The 17,850-nt window shown below is 43.2% G+C and overlaps 1 protein-coding gene across 3 annotated transcripts in view; it reads left to right on the forward strand.

Annotated features, from left to right (window-relative positions):
* The window catches only part of FAM178B (family with sequence similarity 178 member B), a 108,397-nt gene that overhangs the window by 37,965 nt on the left and 52,582 nt on the right, over positions 1-17,850 (forward strand). For all 3 annotated transcript variants that reach the window (XM_072742644.1, XM_072742645.1, XM_025992521.2), the window contains one exon: positions 1,293-1,377. In XM_072742644.1, coding sequence (XP_072598745.1) covers positions 1,293-1,377 — 85 coding nt within the window. The remainder of the gene's footprint in view (positions 1-1,292; positions 1,378-17,850) is intronic.

The raw sequence follows: 17,850 nt of genomic DNA on the forward strand, positions 1-17,850 counted from the left end.
TGAATGTATGTTGTTGGGAAATGATAACTCTGAAGAAGTTACAAGAAGGTGTGAAAGGAAGAGGCAGGCAGAACTCTAATATCATAGGTCAGATATTTGGGAAGATAACTCTGAGACTCAGTTTCCCTGAGTTTCCCTGGGGAGTGCTCCCAAGAGCCACACCACAGGCAGAGGAAGAGTAACTGGGAGAAAGAGCTGAGTGGCAGAACAAATTCAAGAGGCCACAGCCAGTTCTGCAGGGTGCTCTGGAAGTGGAGTGACCCTTTATAGTTGTCCCAGTTGAGGTGACAGGTCCAGGCCTTTGGACTCCAGCATCAGCCAATTATCAGACTAAGGCTGCACTTAGGGGGTATGACCTTGAGTGAGGCCCTCCCTCCCTGCAAGGGCAATGCTCAGAGAGGAACTTGGCTCAGGGCTCTCAGTAAGCAACAACCCCAGTCCCTGGGGATGAGAGCTTCAGGCCAAAGAAGGGATGTGCCCAGAGTGTCCACCGCAGCAGGCTTTGCTTAGCACTCTCAGAAGGACAGTATAATGTGCAGCATGGCTGACCACAAGCAGGAACAAGGCTGCCAAGGCGCTGCCCCACCTCTAAGACTTGACCTCATCTGTGTGTCCCCAGGCTGGTCAGCCCTGGTGGGAGAAGTGCTGTCCCATTGTTCATCTCCATGTCATGTTCTCTCCACATTCCAAATCCCCAGCATATGACCCTTGGATTCGAGGAGCATTCAAATAAGGATCCCAGTGAGTTTGAGTCAGATGGGTAACCTTCAGCCCTCACCAGGTTGTTTGAGGAGCTGTACACAGTACCACGTCCTTCCCAGAGCCAGTGGTCTAAGATGACTGTAAGTTAAAGCAGTGACCTGGAAATGATGTAAGGATCATGGAGAGTAGCTGGTTCCTCATTGTCCAGCTGAGTGTACTTACAGCTTTTGAGCTTTCTCTCTTCCCTACACTGGCCTCTGCTCTGGAGAGGCATGGCTATGGCCACAGGTAGTGAGGGGCAAAAGGACCAAGACTCTCACACAGGGAGGTGGACAGAGTAAGAGATTTCAAGTCACATAGGCCTGAGATAGAATTCTGGCTTTGCTACTCTGGGGAAGTTGCTTGATCCCTCTGACCTTGACTTCCTCACCTGTAAAATGTCAGTAATGGCAATATCCTTCTACCATGTGGACTTGTGAAGGTTAAATGGGATTTATTTAATATGCAATAATAGAGATTTACTACCATTATACTATACTGCTATTATACCAGCTAACCTAAACTGCCTTTTTTTTTTCTCCTCCTCTTAGCTGCTGACATGGCCTCCAGAAACTTCTTCAGGAGCCTTTGGTCTCTTATGGGATCTCAGCATGGATGGGCTCTTCCATCAGACTGGTCAGTACTAGGGAGCAGGGTGGAGACTTGAGCCCTGAGTACCCAAGCTCAAGTGCCTGGAGCCCAGCATGTTGGAAAGGTGCTAGTGGGGACATTGCATCACCACGACAGGGAGACATCAGGCCATCTTTGGCTCTGGCTCCAGCATTAGTAAAAAGCTGAGCCAACAGGCTCCTTGGCACCTTGATCTGGCTTCAGATCCATATTACTGTGGCCAAGTTCAGGCTGACCTCATAGACTCTTGGGATCCCAGAACAGTCTGGAAGGCGAATTTTCTGGATTTAAGGAGACAGCTTGCCTCTGAGTTCTTCCCAAGAGTTCCAGTTTGCTTGGAAGGGTTTCAGGAACCTTTGCATCAAATTGGGGAAGCTCTTTGGGTTGGAGTCACTAAGGGGGAGGGCCTTGAAACTGTGCCCCCACCAGCAGTCCCCCTTGGCTCCTAGGACATCAGAGGCGTCCCCGAGTTTGGTCTGGGTAAAAATGAGAGCCTTGAGTCTATACCTGGGTCCTGACATTGAAAGGGTGATTTAAGTATCTTTATACTTGAGGATGTTCAGAGATCCACAGAGCAGTCAATTTCCCTTTACTGGTTGCATGCTTCCCAGGCTGTCCTCATTTGGTACCTGAACCCAGATTCTTGGGCACCAAAAAATATGTAGCCAGTGGAAAGATGCTTATGGCAGACAGGAAGGAAGGATTCACAGGTGTCCAGACCCCACCTTTGTCCACAGCTGTAGTCTGCCCGCCCACCCACTAAAACATGAAAGCATGTAGCTCAGAAGGCCAAAGTTACAGACCCAGGATGTACCATTAAGCCTCTGCCCCACCAACCCTTTGGATTTCTGCTTTTGTGCCTCTTGTACTTCAGGAGTTGGCTGAGCTGGGGCCCATCTGTCAAATGAGACTATTCCAGACTCCTCCTGCTCCCCCCTTCTACCCCCCCATCTGCACACTGGGACCTTGTAACTGAGGTCTTCTGAATAGCAGCAGTCCCACATCCCCATCCTTTTCATAACCTCTGCCCCTGCAGCCTGAGCTGCCCTTTCTTGAGCCTCTGCAGCCTCCTCTGTAGCACGTTTGCCCTTTTGGGGGAACAGAGACCTTCCTTGTCCTCCTCTTCTCCTCCATGCAGTGGTATGTGTCTCCTCCTGCAGGGGCAGAGGGGACGTCCCACTCTTCTTTGCTTCTTACCGCATTGTCCCTGATTTGCCCTCCATCAGGAGGGGCCAGGAACCTGCTCTAGAGTTCTAGCCAGTTCAGCTCTGACTCCAGAGCGTTTTTCATGGCATCACCTGAGAATCCCGCTTAGGCTTCTCTTTGTCTCCCATTGGAGTAGAGACTGGCCTAGAGAATTCCAAGCCCAAGGCTGGGATCTTGACTGATTTGGGGAAAATTTAAGGCCAGGTCCGCAATAGAATCAAAAGCAGGGACTTTTTTTTTTTTTTTTTTTAAAGCAGGGACTTAAACATATTTGTTCACCCAGTAGTATTAGTCACAATAGCCAAAAAAGGTGGAGGTAATCCAAATGTCACTGAAAAGTGAGTGGATAAACAAAATGTGGTATATACATGCAGTGGAATATTATTCAGTGTTTAAAAGGAAGGAGTTTCTGTCACATGCTGCAATGTGGATGAAATTTGAGAAGTTTATGCCAAGTGAATAAGCCAGCCACAAAAGGACAAATGCTTTCCACTTAAGTGAAGTACCTATAGGTGTCAAATTCATAGAGACAGAAAGTAGAATGGTGGGGGCCAGGACCAAGGGGAAGGGACAATGGAGGGTTAGTGTTTCATGGGTACAGAGTTTCATTTAAGGAGGATGAGAAAGTTCTGGAGGTGGACAGCAGTGATGGTTGCGCAACAACTTGAGTGTACTTAACACCACTGAACCGCGCACTTCAAAATGGTTAAAGTGGAAAATTTTATGTTACGTATTTTTTACCATAATTAAAAACAAACAAACGGGTGCCTGGGTGGCTCAGCTGGTTAAGCGTCTGCCTTCAGTTTAGATCATGATCCCAGGGTCCTGGGATTGAGTCCCACATCAGCCTCCCCGCTCAGCAGAAAGCCTGCCCCTCTCCCTCTGCCTGCCTCTCCCTCTGCTTGTGCTTTCTCTCTCTGTGTCAAATAAATAAAATCTTTAAAACAAGTTTAGAGACAAGAACTAGATACCAGAAGAGAATCTACAAAAAACTGGAACTAAAAATTGACCACCAGTGCAAGAAGCATGTGCAAGGTTAAGTTAGATCCAGGATTGAGGCAGACCCGGTGGCTCAGTGGTTTAGCGCCACCTATGGCCAGGGACGTGATCCTGGAGACCCCGGATCGAGTCCCATATCGGGCTCCCTGCATGGAGCCTGCTTCTCCCTCTGCCTGTGTCTGTACCTCTCTATCTCTCTCCTCTCTGTATTCTCATGAATAAATAAATAAAATCTTAAAAAAGAAAGTTAGATCCAGGATTGATATAAAAGGAAATAATGCTGCTCAGATTTGTTAGCAACTTGAGGTGTTCTGAGTGTCTTGATCCTCTGTGCAACACAGTCCCCTGGGGCAGAACCTGGAGCTGCCTTCCCTTCCATTTGGAGCTATGATTGGTGTTTGTCTTTTCAGGTTGCCTTGCCTTTCTCTTTTGTAAAATGGGGAGATTTGCGTATGTGTACATTTCTATCCTTTCCTGGAGTTTGTGGTGACTGGCCATTTTCCCCATACTGTCCTGGGAAGGCTTTTACACTATCACCTTTATTCCAGCATGTTTCTTAATTAAAAGGAGATCTGAGATGGGCCCAGGCTTCAGAGCAAAGTGTTAAGGTGTGCTCTGGGTGACTGGGGTGGAGGACTGAACAGAGTGCAGGTCTAGGGGTCACTGGAGGTTTTTTTTTTGTTTGGTTGGGTTTTTTGCAGGGGGGGTCACTGGAGTTTTAGGGTATGGTGGATACTGTTTTCCTAGATTAACAAGCAGCGCAGGTCACCAGTTAAAAGCTCCTTGATGAACTTGGAGATTCGAATATTTCAGGGGGATGTTTATGCATTTATTTAGAAAACATACATTGAGTGTTTCCTGTAGTCAGTACCTCCCTAGGTGGCAGAGGGAGATACAGAAATGAGTAAGCTGTGGTTCCTGCCCTCAGAAGGCTGACAACCAAGTGGGAAGGGATGAAATGCACAATTAAAATAGGAGATGGACACAGCTACAAAACAGGGGGAATTCTAAGGAGAGGGAGATTACTTCTAGCCAGGTGGGGTTGTGGGTATGAGGAGGCTGGAGACAGGGAGTGCTTTGTAGGGGAGAGGGCAGTTGATTTATCTCTCAAAAGATGTATAAGGCAGGGATTGCAAATTCACTTCTATGTGGGGACCAAGTGAGTCCGAGACTAGAGAGCTCTTGCCCTGTCTAAGGCTAGTAGGTCTGGTCTTGCCAGATCTCTCCATTTTTGAGAGAAGCTATGTTTTAGTTAGGATGTACTTTGACTATAAGTAACAATTAAGAGAATTAGTACTCAGTTAAGTGAAGTTTATCTCACATGACAACAAATCCAAAGGGTGTGGGGGGGTTTCTATGGTATGTTCAGCAGATCTACAATATCAGGGCCCTGGCTTAGCTTTGGTGTCTCCCTTCTCACTACTACTACTCAATGTTGCAGAATGACTACCATAGCTCCAAGCATCATATGCTCTCATGATACAGCAGTTCAAGGCAGAAAAAAGGGTGGAGGAGACGAGGTCATTCCTTCTCGTACTTTTCTCTCTTTTAATCAGGACACTCTTTCCATTTTGTTTCATTAGACAGAACTGGGTCACAGGCTTTAGAGGACACTTGCCATGTTTTCAGACTCTCTGGTACCCTTTGAACACCCTGGCTATGTTTGAGGAATTTTTAGCCTCATGATCCTACCCCTCCAGGGTAGAATCCTGGACACTCTTCCAGCATCCTTTCAAATATTTGAATTTTTAATTTTGGAATTTCCAGTTCTGTATTTTTTTAATAGTTTCTGTTTGTCTACTGGGATTTCTTATTTGTTCATTTAATATACGCATATTTTCATTTACCACTTTGAGGATAGAATAGCTGCTTTAAAATCCTTATCCATAATTATAACATCTGGGTCCTCTAATTCATTAACATGGAAAATTAAATGTGAAGGTGAACATTTATTTAGAATGAGTAGAGAAATTATACTAAATACTGGACCTTGGGAGGTTCAGGTTCTATTTTTCTGGATATCTTTAAGGTATTTTCCAGAAATGTTCGTGTAGAAATGCCCACCAATTGTAGCCTGGCTTCCCTGTCTAACCTAGAGCTTTCACAGTGGGCTGTGCACGTCAGGGCCCCAGAGCTTAAGCTTCATGAACTTTAGGGTCAATTGGCTTCTGATACATAACAAACTGTTTTCTGTTCAAACAGCTAGAGCTCTTTTCTGTAGCCTGTGGCTCAGAGCTCTGACTGCTCCAGTAGCCACCCCAGACCAGTCCCTGCAAAGATAAGTGGGATGACATGGTTCATCTGCCAAGGTGGACTTTCCTTGAGCAGACACCCAGACAAAAACCAGGGTTTCCTTAACAGGGAAGAAAGGGAGCATGGCTGATGGATAAGCAGCCAGCAGAATCTGCCTTAGCCAGAATGCCAACATTTATGTGACATCTCCTCTTGGTAACTAATTCAGTTAAAAGACCAAACCCCCACTGTGAACCCATCTGCAGGCTATATTCGGCTGTAGATGGAATACAGCTCCACTGGTTTGAAGTCCTGGGGGTAGGGTTCGGTGTGAAGAGATACAAGGGAAGCAGGGAGCCGTGGGAACAAAGAGGAGGATGGGAGAGTAGGGACTTCTTTAGGGGGGCAGAGTAGGGGATCAAATGGCGTTCGGGGCCAGACCTTGGAGGTCAGTGGGGGCCAGTGCAGGCACAATGAAGCCTTATTAGTCTTTATTAGGACTAGGGCAGAATTGGTGGTGTTTATTTTCTTTTTTAAAAAAAGATTTTATTTATTTGACACAGAGACCACAAGCAGGGGGAGCAGCAGGCGCAGGGTGAGGGAGAAGCAGGCTCCTGCCTGAGCAGAGAGCCCAATGTGGGGCTTGATCCCAGGACCCTGGGCTCATGACCTGAGCCAAAGGCAGACGCTTCACTGACTGAGTCACCCAGGCGTCCCATAAGAATCAGCCTTGTTTAGATGTAATTCATATACCGTGTAATTCACCCTTCTAAAGTGTATGATTTAATATGATTCATAGGGTTGCTCAACCATCACCACTATCTAATAATTCTAGAACATTTTTATCACCCCAGAAAAAAACCCTCATACCCATCATACCCGGCTCCTTCTAGCCCTTGGCAACACCTAATCCACATTCTGTCTTCAATGAACTTGCTTATTCTGGATATTTCATATAAATGGAATTGTAAAATATGCAACCTTTTGTATCTGACTTCTTTCACTTAACATAATGTTTGCAAGGTTTATGCACATTGTAGCACTCCACTCTTTTTTATGGCTGGATAATATTCCATTGTATGGATATACCATATTTTATCCCTTCATCCATTGATGGACACTTGGGTTGTTAACATTTTTTGGCTATTGCAAATAATGCTACTACAAACACTTGCACACAAGTATTTATGGGGACATATGTTTTCATTTCTCTTGGGTGTATGCTTAAAAGTGAAATTGTTCAGTCATATGGTGACTGTATGATTAATTTTTTGAATGACTGCCAAACTATTTTCTGAAATGGCTTTATATTCCCACCAGCAATACATGAGGGTTCCAGTTTCTTCACACCCTTGCCAACATTTGTTATTGTCCATCTTTTAATAGCCAAACTAGTGGGTGTTAAGTGGTATCTAGTGGTTTGGATTTACATTTCTGTAATGACTAAGGATGTTCAGCATCTGTTCATGTACTTAGTGGCCATTTATCTATCTTCTTTGGGGAGACATCTATTCAAGTGCTTTGCCCATTTTTTTATTAGGTTGTTGGGTTCTTTTTTTTTTTTTGTTGAGTTGCGGGAGTTCTTCATATACTGTGGATACTAGACCCTTACCAGATGTGTGATTTGCAGATATTTTCTCCCATTCTGTGGCTTATCTTTTCACTCTCTTGATGGTGGACTTTGATGCACAGGGGTTGTTGTTTTTTTGTTTTGTTTTTCAGTAGGCTCCACACTGGGTGCCCCTGATGCATAAGTTTAAATTTTAATAAAGTCTGATTTATCTTTTTTTTTCTATTGTTGCATGTGCTTTTGGTGTCAAACAAGACACTATTTCCTAGTCCAAGGTCATGAATATTTTCCCTAATCTTCCCTTCTGAAAGTTTTATAGTTTTAGTTCTTGCATTTAGCTCTTTGATCCATTTTGAGTTTTTTTTTTATATGGTGTGAGATAGGAGTCCGGCTTTATTCTTTTGTGCATGTGGATATCCAATTATTGAAAACCAATATTTGTTGAAGACTATTCTTCCTCCAATGAGTTGGCACTCATGCTGAAAATCAATTGATCATAGGTTATGAGTTTATTTCTGGATTCTCAGTTCTCTTCCATTGATTTATGTATCTTTATGCCAGAATCCCAAATTCTTTTGTGTTGTTTTTTAGTTTGGGGGGTTTTTTGAGAGAGAAAGGGCATGAGCTGGGATGAGAGGGGCAAGGGAGAGGGAGAGAGAGAGAATCTTAAGAATCTTAAGCAGGCTCCATGGAGTATGGAGCCCAACATGGGGCACAATCTCACCACCCTGAGATCATGACCTGAGCCAAAATTGAGTTGGATGCTTAACCAGCTGAGTCACTCAGATGCCCAGTACCCCAAATTTTTTATCACTGCAGCCTGCAGTTTTGAAATTGGGAATGTGAGTCTTCCAGCTTTGTTCTTTTCAAAATTATTTTGGCTATTCTGAGTCTCTTGTAATTCCATGTTAATTTTAAGATGGCTTGGGATCCCTGGGTGGTGCAGCGGTTTAGCGCCTGCCTTTGGCCCAGGGCACGATCCTGGAGACCCGGGATCGAGTCCCACGTCGGGCTCCCGGTGCATGGAGCCTGCTTCTCCCTCTGCCTGTGTCTCTGCCTCTCTCTCTCTCTCTCTCTCTCTCTCTCTCTCTCTGTGATGACTATCATAAATAAATAAAAATTTTTTTAAAAATTTTAAGATGGCTTGTCACCCTCTGCAAAAACGACAACAGGGGTTTTAATAGTGATTGTGTTGACTCTATAGATAACTTTGAGTATTACCACCATCTTAATAATAAAGTCTTCCAATCCATGAATATGGGATGTCTTTCCATTTACTTAGATCTCCTTTAATTTATTTAACAACATTTTATGGTTTTCAGTGTGTATTATACTTATTTTATTAAATTTATTCCTAGTATTTTCTTATTTTTGATGCTGTTATAAATGGAATTGGTTTGTGGTTTGTTTGTTTTTTTTTTTCATTTTCTTTTCAGATTGTTCCTTGCTGGTGTGTAGAAAGAGAGCAGATTTTTGTATACAGACCTTGCATTCTGCAACCTTGCTGAACTCGTTTATTAGCTCTAATCGTTTTTTTAATGGCAGAATTTGGTTTTGAAAGCAAACATGTTCTTGTGCAACTAATTGCTTGAAAGAAATGACCTCATGTTTCTTTAACAAACATACTTTGGCCGTGCCAATGTAGGACTGGCTAGTAACTCTGCCAAGCACACTGAGTAGGCAGCAGGCTTGGAGAAAAGGAGCTCTATCAATGAGATCGAAACACTTTAGAGAAGGAGTAAAACATGCGTAGGTTCTGTTCTGTTAACCTCTAAGACAGTGTTGTTCATTCTTACCTACCCATTCCATTCCCTACCAGCTTCTATAATATTTGTGTAGGAGGGAAAGAATATAACAAAAAGACTCTGGCTAGTACATTCTTTGGATTTTTTTTAAGTGGGTAAGAAATTTAGTTCTCAGAAAAATTAGTTTCATTTTTGTGAGCAGTATCTTTGGACACTTTGTTCTTCCTCACGTGCTCACCATGCTTTTTCCCTTTGTCCCTGAGTCTATAGTATTATAGCCATTGGGGCTTTGGGGGTCTCTGGGACAGGCCCCTGTTTTGTGGGTCACTTTCTTTTCTGTCACTTTCTTTTCTCACTTGTATTTTGTCTCCCTCCTCTCTACTCTCCTTCCTTATTCCCTCTCAGAAAACATTTTATAAGGTTGCTTCTTGTAAAAAGAATAAAACAGCGACCGGGCAGCCCCAGTGGCACAGCAGTTTAGTGCCACCTGCAGCCTGAGGTGTGATCCTGGAGACCTGGGATCGAGTCCCATGTCTGGCTCCTGGCATGGAGCCTGCTTCTCCCTCTGCCTGTGTCTCTGCCTCTCTCTCTCTCTCTCTCTCTCTCTCTCTGTCTCTATGAATAAATAAATAAAATATTTTAAAAAATCTTTAAAGAATAAAACAACGACCAATAACCTCACTAGCTAGGTAACTCCTGTTGTATTATCTTAGAGTATTCTATGTATCAAGTGCAGAAAAATCAAATACTAGAGACAGTTGCAAAATGAAAAGTGAAAGCTTTCCTGCCCACCCATTCCCATGTAGTCATTATTCAGAGTCATTATTTCTTGTGACTATTTCCAGAAGCAAAATCCACATAATACATATACATATTGATACATACATATTATGAATATAATACATGTTTCTGTGTTTATAGATTTATTTACACCATATTTTTTCTGACACACATTGATATTCATCTGAAGTTATCTCCAGTGAAGAGTTAATCTAGGACTTTCCCAGCTCTCTCCCCTGGGAGTCAGAAAAGGCCACAGTCTACATAAAGCAAGTCAGGCAGGATTTTCTAGACCAGGGGTCTCCAGTATGGAAGATCCTTGAGGTAGGATGAGCCATCAAGTGCAAAAAGAAATCATTAACACTTATATTTACATTTAGCTCATCTTTTTTTTTTTAAGTTTTACTAAAGTGTATAATTGACATACATTAAACTGTACACATTTAAAGCATGCAATTTATACACTTGACTTATATGTATATTCATAAAACTGTCATCATCAAGATAATGATGACCATTGCCCTCAAAGTTTTCTTGTACCTCTTTATAATTAATCTCCCCTTCCCCTTTTGTCTGAAGGGAACCACTAATCTATTTTCTGTCACTGCAGATCACTACAAATGTCACTACAGTTTGCATTCTCTAGAACTTTATATAAATGGAATTACATAGCAGGTACTCTTTTTTTTTGGTCCAGCTTCTTTCACTCAGGATAATTATTTTGAAATCTATCAATGTTGTGTGTATCGGTACTTTATTCTTTTTCATAGCTGAGTACTATTTCATTATATGGATATCCTATCTCTACTAATGGACATTTTGGGTTTTATTTTGTTTTGTTCTTAGTTTGGGAGATATGAAAATCTGCTATAAGTATTCTTTTTTTTTCTTTTTTTTTTTTATTTATGATAGTCACAGAGAGAGAGAGAGACAGAGACACAGGCGAGGGAGAAGCAGGCTCCATGCACCAGGATCCCGGGTCTCCAGGATCGCGCCCTGGGCCAAAGGCAGGCGCTAAACCGCTGCGCCACCCAGGGATCCCCTGCTATAAGTATTCTTATGCAGGTCTTTGTGTACACATCTGCTTTCTTTCCCCTTGGGGTAAATATCAGTGAGTGGATAGGCTGGGTCATATGGTAAGTGTATGTTTAAGGTTATTTTACATTCATTTTTTCTTTAGCAATCTCTGCTCCCAATGTGGGGCTCAAACTCGTGACTCTGAGATCAAAGTTGCACGTTCTTCCAACTGAGCCAGCCAGGCACCACTATTGATATTTTATAGTTGGTGCTTTTAGTGTCATATTTAAGAGACCTGAGATCTTTCTTGTTTTTCCTAGAAATTTCATAATTGAGTTTTAGAACTTACAACTTTTATAATTAAAATAAGTTTTATAATCTATAATTAGCTTTACATTTTTATGTCAGTGGTCCATTTCAAGTTAATTTTTATCAATGGCATAGGTTGTTAATTTCTTTACATATGGCTATCCAGTTGTTCCAACACATTTGTTGAAAAGATTATCCTAAAAAAAAAAGAAAGAAAGAAGATTATCCTTACTGAATTGAATTACTTTGTACCTTTATCAGAAATCAATTGATCATATATGTGTGGGTCTATTTCTGGACTCTAGGCTGTTTCATTGATTTATATGTCTAATTTTATCCACCCCATATTGATTACTTTAACTTTGTAAGTCTTAAAATCGTAGTTTAAATCTTTCAACTTTGTGGGGCATCTGGATGGCTCAAGTCAGTTCAACATCCAGCTCTTGATTTTGGCTTAGGTCATGATCTCCAGGTTGTGGGATCCAGCCCCACTTCAGGCTCCATGCTCAGTGCAGAGTCTGCTTGGGATTTTCTCTCTCCCTCTGTCCCTCCTCCCCATTCTTGCATGCACATGCACATGTGCTTGCTCTCTCTCACACTCTGTCTCTCTTGTTCTCTCCCTGAAATAAGTGAATAAATCTTTTTTTAAAAATCCTTCAGCTTTGTTCTTCTTTCTTAATAAATTTGTTTTGGCTATTCTAGGTTCTTTGCATTTTCATATAAATTTTAAAATGAGCTTGTCATTTTCTACCAAAAAAAAAAATCTGCCTGAATTTTTATTGGATTGCACTGAATCTATAGATCAATTTGGAGCAAATTGGCAAGCTTCACAATATTAAGATCTCCAGAATCCGAATGTATCCACGTACATCGGATATCTTTCCATTTATTTAGGTTTCCTTTAGTTTCTTTTGATATTTTAGTGTACAAATCTTGGGATTCTTTTGCTAAATTTATTCCTAAGTATTTTATTCTTTTTGATGCTATTGTAAAATGAATTGTTTTCTTAATTTCATTTTCAAATTGTTGATAGTGTACTGATATATAATTGATTTTTGCATATTGAACTTGTACCCTGACCTTGATAAATCCCTACTTTGCTGAGAATTTTTATCTGGAATGGATGTTGGATTTTGAGATGTTTATGTGGTTTTTCTTCTTCAGCCCTCTAATATGGTGAATTACACTGACTGATTTTTGAATGTTTGTTTATTCATCCTCACATTCTGGAATAAATCCTACTTGATCATGATGTATTAATTTTATATGTATTATTGGTTTCAATCTGGTAAATTTTTGTTGACATTATGTTCACAAAGGATATAGTTTTCTCTTTCTGGTTTTGGTGTCAGAGTAATACTGGCTTCATAGAATGTGTTAGGAAGTATTTACTCTTCAGTATTCTGGAAGAGTTTATGTAAAACTGGTATTATTGCTTCCTTAAATGTTTGGTAAAGTTATCCAGTGGAGGGACACCTGGGTGGCTCAGTTGATTAAGTGTCTGCCTTCAGCTCAGGTCATGCAGGGTCCTGGGATCAAGCCCCATGTCAGGCTTAGCAGGAGTCTGCTTCTCCCTGTGCCCCTGGCCCTCTCGTGTGTGCTCTCTCCCTCTCTCAAGTAAATAAATAAAATCTTTAAAAAGTAAAATAAAATTAGCCAGTGGAGCCACCTGGGCCTTGAGTTTCCTTATGGGAAGATTTTTCACTCCAAATCCAATTGTTAAAATTAGTTATGTGGCTAATTTATATTATCTGTTTCTTCTGAGTGAGCTCTGTTTGTGTCCATTTCACCTAAGTTGGCAAATTTATTGGTATATGTTTGTTCATAATATTCCCTTATTATCTTTTTAATATCTGTTGGATCAGTGATGATGACCTCTTTCTCATTCTGATACTGGGTCATTTGTGTCTCTTCTTCAGTCAGGTCAGTTGGGTCACAGGTTTATCAATTTTATTGATCTCAAAGAACCAGCTTTGGGTTTCATTGATTTTCCTTATAGCTTTTCTGTTTTCTGTTTTACTGATTTCTGCTCTTTTATTTCCTTTTAAACTCTGCTTGTTAGGGATGCCTGGGTAGCTCAGTGGTGAGTGTCTGCCTTTGGCTCAGGGTGTGATCCCCGAGTCCCACGATTGAGTCCCACATCGGGCTCCTTCTATGGAGCCTGCTTCTCCTCCCTTTGCCTATATCTCTGCCTCTCTCTGTGTGTCCCTCTCATGAATAAATAAATCAAGTCTTTAAAAATAAATAAATAAATAAATTCTACTTGTTTGGGGTTGATCTGCTCACTATTTCCCCCCAGTTTTTTAAGGGGGAAACTTAACGTCATAATAGCTTATCTTTTTTTTTTTTTTTTTTTTTTGGTGTGTCAAAAGTAGCTCTATTTTTTTTTTTTAATTTTATTTTTAAGTAATCTCCACACCCAACATAGGGCTATGAGATCAAGAGTAGCACATTCCATTGATTGAGCCAACCAGGTGCCCATAGCTCATCTTTTTAAAATTTACTCTTTAACATGTTATACGGATAATGGCATATTAGCATCAAGGCACATTTGTATATTTGTTAGAGGTATAAATTTAAAAATTTTTAATGATGGATATACACCATCAAAAAAGCTTTGGAGAGCAACAAAAGCATTCTTTAGTTGGAGCTGTAGGCTGATGCCTTATGGGAATTTTGACATACTGTGGTAACATGGGAATACATGACAAGTGACAGAGCATAGGTTGGTGTGGATGGAGTGGAGACAGGATGTTTGGCAGTCACTCCCTTGGGAAGGACCCGAGAGCAGCATGGAGCAGCATCAGGACATAGATAGAGCCTGGCAGTCAGATTGGCAAAGTCTTCGTGCAAGTGGCCAGCACTGAGCACCCAGGACTGTTAGAGTTGGCAGTAATAACACAGGTGAAGCACCGGGCGTATAGTGCACACTCAAAATATGATTGCTTTTATCAAAGCAAAAACATATTTCTTTACAACTCAGAGATCATTAGATAAACCAAAGGATCTAAGCGGTACAAGTATTCCGCTCCCTCTTCTTCATTTCTCTAATTCTATTTTGGCCATTTCTGTCATACTCTATTCTCAGATGATGGGTTTTTGTTTTTCTTTTTGTTTTCTCAGATTTTTTTTTTAAGATTTTATTTATTTATTTGAGAGAGAATGAGTGAGTGAGAGAAAGAGAGAATAAGTGGGGAGAGGAGGAGAAGGAGATGCAGAAGCAGACTCCCTGCTGAGCAGGGAGCCTGATATGGGGCTCAATCCAGTCCGGGGACCCTGGGATCATGGCCTAACCAGAGGCAGATACTTAACCAACCGAGCCACCCAGGCATCCTTTTCAAATGGTTTTTAAGCAGTCAAAAATCCCTTAGTCTATATATTCATTTGACATTTTCTGCCCTTTGCTGTTTTATTAGGAGTTGTCCTCACTTCCCCTGATCTGCCTCTCATGGTGCTTGGGACAGTCTCCTGCTGGGGTGGTAGGAGCAACCTATCTGGAGCCTCCGGCAGCCTCCTAGAGCGGTGGCTCCACACAGCCTTGGATCCCATGGTAGCGGCAGCAGCCATCCATATACAAGGAGTACTTCTGTGCAGGGCCCAGGGCCCTGGTAGCGGCATGTCCCATGGTAGCAGCAGCAGCCATCCATATGCAAGGAGTACTTCTGTGCAGGGCCCAGGGCCCAGCCTTCTGTTCACATGGGGCGACCTTCACTCCTCCTAACTTCACAGGGCAGGTGCCCTGTCCCTGGGCCAAGGAGATAAGCTAGGATCCAGCTGCACTCTTAATCCCCATACTGGTGCTGTGAGAACACGGTACAGACCCAAAATGAGCAGGCCAACACCATGAGGACCACCCTGGAGATCCCATCCCCCAGCCCCCTCAGAGCTGTCATTTGCTGGGCCTACCCCTTCGAAGTCTCCAGTTGGAACGCAACAATAACAGTAATTCAAGTTCAGAATTGATCCTCATTTTAAAAACATATTATTGTCTGTTGTGATAATAAAAGTCGTTTCCTTGAAAATAATAGCTCATATTTCTAGAGAGCATGTGCCAGGCACTGAGCCCTGGGCCTTGCCTATCTCATTTAGTCACCATAGCAAAATCCTCCAAGTAGATACTATTATTTTCCCTTTTCACAGATAATCAGAGGGCTGGAAAGCCCCAGCTTCACCTGATGGCCCATAGTTTCCCGTATAGTGGGCTAGACCCTGGTTCCATCTCACTTCTTCTCTGTCTTGCTGTCTGTGCTCCAGCCTCACAGCCTGTTCTGCTCATCCCCCCTCCTGTGGCAGGGGTCTTTGGGAGTACAGGTTTCTCCTCCCTGGGTGGTGCCTTCCCTCCTCTCAGCAGCTCCCTGGCTGTTGTCTCCCTAACTCCATCTCTCCCCCTGGATTACTGATCCCCTCTGGCATTGCCTTGTCCAGGGAGATCTGCCCTGCCCCTGCCCAGCCCCGTCCTCTGCTCCCACTTCCTTTCCATTCCTCATGGCTCTGGTCATAGTTGACGTGTGGATTCTTTCACTCATCTTTCCCATTTCACTGTGAGCTCCAGACTGCAGAGGCTATGGCTTCACTTGTCTTTATTCTAAGTTCTCTTGAGTTCCTGGCAGCTACAGGAGCCAGTACACAGTAGGACTCTGGTGGTATTTGTTGAGTGTATGGCTGAGTGTTGGAGAATGTGTGCTTTGCCCACAGCAAGACAGCAGCATCTTTTCCCACCAGCCCCTTGGATTCTATGCAGTCAGTTGACTATGGAACTGTGGGCGCAGGTGCCAGACTCTAGACGTGCTATCTGGTCCTCCAAGGTCAGAATGCTGGATCTAGTGGCCCTGTGGGGACAGGCATGTGTGCATTACCCCAGCCCAGCCGGCATCTCCCTCACATCCCTGCCTTCTGGAGCATTTGCCTCCTGACCTGCCTCTCTGTCCGACCACCTGTATGGCCAGGGTTGTGTGGTGATGCTCCGTGGCTGCTTCTGAGGCAGCTCCTCTAACACCCTTAGGACAGTGCCTGGTAGGGACTCTTAAAGCTCTTGGGTGATTCTGATGTGCAGCCAGGCTGAGAAAGTGCCAAATTATGAGGACTTTGGCCAAATACATAAACCTTTTGCCATAACATGATAAGCACACTTTAACATTTATCTTTTAGATCCCAGTCAAAAATCTTGGTGGCTCTCCTAGTACTCAGCCTCTAGCCACCAGTTTTCAGGGGCTGCCTTCTGTGGATTCCTCCCTACACCCATCCCACCCTAGTCATCTGCCAGAGCATGTGAGGGTGGGTCTCTGCTGTTCTGGAGCAAGGGCCATGGCTTTCATTAGCTCAGTAGTTTACCAATGTGGCTGCATTTTAGAATCACTTGTTTTTGTTTTTTTTTAAATTCTAGAGCCGCAAACTAGGCTTATTAAACCAGTCACAGTGGGGTGGGGTCTGGAGGGGAAACAGTTGGCAGTAACTTCTGGAGCTGCTCCCTAAGAGATTCCAGAACGTGCAGACAAGTCTGAGAACCCCTGCATTTGGGTCTCAGCTGGGGCCTTGATCCAAAATAGAGCAAACACCAAATCCCTTAGACTGTGGGGATGTGCTGCCCATGGTGCTATGTGTGAAGGGAGACTGTTTTCCCCCTGGTTATTTCTTTTTCTTAAAGAAAGTTCTTGGTTTCTGTAGTTGTTGTTGTTTAAAGAGAACACGAATGGGAGGGGCAGAAGGAGAGGGATACAGAATCCCAAGCAGACTCAGCACTGAGCATAGAGCCAGACTCTGGGCTTAGTCCCACAAGCCAGAGATCAGAGCTGAGCAGATACTGTACCAGCTGTGCCACCCAGCACTCCCAGGCACCCCCAGTTATTGCTTTTGGTTTTTTTAAAAAGATCTTATTTATTTGAGAGAGAGAGAGAGCACAAGCAGGGTGGAGGGGCAGAGGGAGAGAGAGAAGCAGACTCCCTGCTAAGTCAGGAGTCCAACTAGGTTTTTTTGTTTTTTTTTTAATATTTTACTTATTCATGAGAATACACAGAGAGGAGAGAGAGAGAGGCAGAGACACATGCAGAGGGGGAAGCAGGCTCCATGCTGGGAGCCCAAAGCGGGAATCAATCCCGGGACTCCAGGATCGCGCCCTGAGCCAAAGGCAGGGGCTAAACCGCTGAACCACCCAGGGATCCTCCCCAACTCAGGTTTTGATCCCATCACACTGGGATCATGACCTGAGCTAAAGGCAGACACTTAACCAACTGGGCCACTCAGACACCCCTGTTTGTTGTTTTGGAACAGTTTTAGGCTTATAGAATATTTGATCAGAAAGCAGTTCCCATATTATTCCCCACACCTTTCACCACCACCACCACCCCCCCCACACACACACACACTAGTTTTTTCTACATCTTGCATTTGTATGGTGTATTTGTTAGGATTGATGAGGCACTATTGATACATTATCATAAACTGAAGACTATTATTTAAATTAGGGTTCACTTAGGAGCACCTGGGTGGCTCAGTCAGTTGAGCGTCTGACTCCTGATTTTTGTTCAGGTCATGATCTTGGATTCCTGGGATGGAGCCCTGAGTTGGGCTGCACACTCAGCAGGGAGTCTGCTTGAGAATTCTCTCTCCCTCTTCCTCTCCTTC

Source organism: Vulpes vulpes, chromosome 16, assembly GCF_048418805.1.
Source record: "Vulpes vulpes isolate BD-2025 chromosome 16, VulVul3, whole genome shotgun sequence".
In the NCBI taxonomy this organism is placed as follows: Eukaryota; Metazoa; Chordata; class Mammalia; order Carnivora; family Canidae; genus Vulpes; species Vulpes vulpes.